The sequence below is a fragment of the Coffea eugenioides genome, chromosome 7 (assembly GCF_003713205.1).
Source record: "Coffea eugenioides isolate CCC68of chromosome 7, Ceug_1.0, whole genome shotgun sequence".
Classification (NCBI taxonomy): domain Eukaryota; kingdom Viridiplantae; phylum Streptophyta; class Magnoliopsida; order Gentianales; family Rubiaceae; genus Coffea; species Coffea eugenioides.
The window spans coordinates 11741024-11743587 of NC_040041.1; the positions used below are offsets into that span (position 1 = coordinate 11741024).

A 2564-nucleotide genomic window follows, 5' to 3' on the forward strand; every position below is an offset into this window, starting at 1 on the left:
TGTTAATTGGTGAATAAGTTCACCATATTATGTAATACAATATTAATTTATAAAGAAAAATCTCATTAAACTTGTAAACACATGTGATAAAATAAATATTGAATGTAAAATAAATGATTTAGTAGACCCATGTAATACTATTACTAAAGTATGATGGCTGCCCATAATATCTAACAAAATGTTATCCACTAGAAAAATACCCATCACGTGCAAAGCATGTGAAGTATCACTGGTAAATTAAAAACCATCATAGACTTGATTTGTTTACATTTGAGTAGGTAATTATTCCTTATTACCATCACCTTAAGTTTTGGAAATATAGTTTTCTTCATTGTCTAATAACTCCTACAAATTGATGTTCAAGTTATACATATTGTTTAAATTACAAAACAACAAGATTACATAACAACATAATCTTACCTGATGGGGCTTCCTCAATACAGCCTGCCGGTACACTTGCGAGAACCGCAGAAACACTTCTTCATCATGATGTTTCCATTGGCATCAAGAACCCGATTGAGCTTGTAATTATAATCATATGAAAGTTCCTTCAATGCAGGTATTTTCTTGGTAGCAAAAAGCATTACATGGGGCACTCTTTTGTCGTCATGATCGTAAAGAACATTTTGAGCATAAAGATTTGGCGAGCAACTGTGGTTGATGAATCTTCCCACATTCCCGTATTTCGCTGCATCAATTGTAAAGCCTTCACCATCATCAAGATCAAAAAGATATTCATCATTATCTCTTAAATCAGCTTCCTTGTCCTGGAGCAACTCTCCAGCATATTCACATATGAAACTGCCAGATGGGATTTCAACCTGTGATCTAACACCCCATCCAGTTGATTTAGTCCTAAATATCTCCAATGGTAATCGAGGACCATGTTGGCTAACTCTATTCTGACAAGAAGGTGGGCATTTGCAATTCGGGCCACATTCGTACACCATTTTCTTTGCTCTAACGACAGAGCCTTCCTCATTGAACGGAAGTTCCCCTCCATTCTTCACAGCACAAGGACATCTAATGGAGTCCGAGCATCCACCAACGCAATCACAACCTTCAGGCAATGAGACTTGATACCAATGTGGATACATTATCTTGGTTATGTAAGTAAAGTTATCTGGTTTTTCAATGCTAATTTCATTCACAACCATGATTGGGACTTTTTCCTTGCCTCCAGACACATCATATCCTGTCTCAGCATTGTTGTCCTCGAGGTCCTTTAAGGATCTTCTTGGCTTGGTAATACTTAGGTGATTACAATCTGGCTGCCTTGACGATCGAACCAATTCAAACATCAAGGACAATTTGCCAGACTTGGATCTTTCAGGCCCAAATTTGCTCACCTTATATAGACCGTCATAGATGTACATTTTCTTTGTAGCTGTGGTTGCATCAACAGATCCTAAGATAGTTTTACGAATAACCCTCACAGGATAATTTGCATCCATGCTATTCTTCAAGGCAAGATTACCTCGTTGGAGCTTTTGATCTTCAAATGTCTGACCTTGGCCAGAATATAGAAGAATATCAGGAGAAGCCGCTCTGTTTCCATAACGGCGCAGACCTGAATCCACCACACTGTTAGCATACTCTTTTCCTTCAATTGTCACGTGATTAATACCAGCCATTTGTTCATGATGTAGACCAACAAGAGCAAGTTCAACCCTGAATCGGAACTGGTTGCCAATTTCAACCCCAGGAACATGTCCGAAACATGGTTCAGTATTCACCCATTTCTGCTGTTTCTTGAGAAGCATTGCTGCTTTAATATGAATCTGTTGTCTCATTGGTCCCTCCCCCAACTCTTGCTTGTATTCATCTAAGAGACTTCTGTATAGCTCATCAAAGAGCCTAAGGGCATTCTGCACATTGCTGTGACTAACAATGTTCATGGCTGCATTATCATATGGAACAATTGCCAGATTTTCCATATCCTTCACTTCGGTTTCTTCAACACTCTTTTCAGCTGTATTTCCTTTTTTTCTTTTATTATTGCAATTGATTCTTGATTGAAGTCTATTTTCCCACTCTGAAGCAGATAAAATGCGAACATCCTCGTCATCTCTTTCTTCTTCCTCTTCAGATTCACGGACTCCGGATGTTTGCCCATGCACATGATTTTGGCTTGAATTTTTTCGAGTGATTCCACCATGATCCTTGACTAATTTTTTCTCACAAAAATTACTTGATTTCTCCTCTATAATGCAACAATCTTCATCATCTTCATCTCCATGTGATTTGTTATCAGTTTTGGCTTTCACCTTGGTAATTGGCTCACCTGAGTGAAGAATTGCTTTCCTTACGAACCCATATTCCACATTAGTTGGTGCCACAATTCTCAATCGCTCAGCTGCTACAGCATTCGAAGAAGCATTGAAATTCTTGATAGTCTTCATCGCGGAGGTAAATGGACCACAATGGACTGGAAAACTTCGGACTGAATCAGCATCTGAACGCTTGAATTTTGATGCATGTTTGTTACTTGGATAACTGTCCTCTTGAAACAGTCGCTTCCCGGGCATCTTAGCAGGAGGGGATGTGTCAGTTAACAAACTCAT

At 38.7% G+C, this 2564-nt stretch overlaps 1 protein-coding gene across 1 annotated transcript; it reads right to left on the minus strand.

Moving 5' to 3' along the window:
* Positions 1 to 434: 434 nt before the first annotated feature.
* Positions 435 to 2564, minus strand: LOC113776900 (histone-lysine N-methyltransferase, H3 lysine-9 specific SUVH5-like). The gene has a single exon (XM_027321948.1). It carries the CDS (start codon positions 2562 to 2564, stop codon positions 435 to 437), a length of 2130 nt encoding a protein of 709 aa, XP_027177749.1.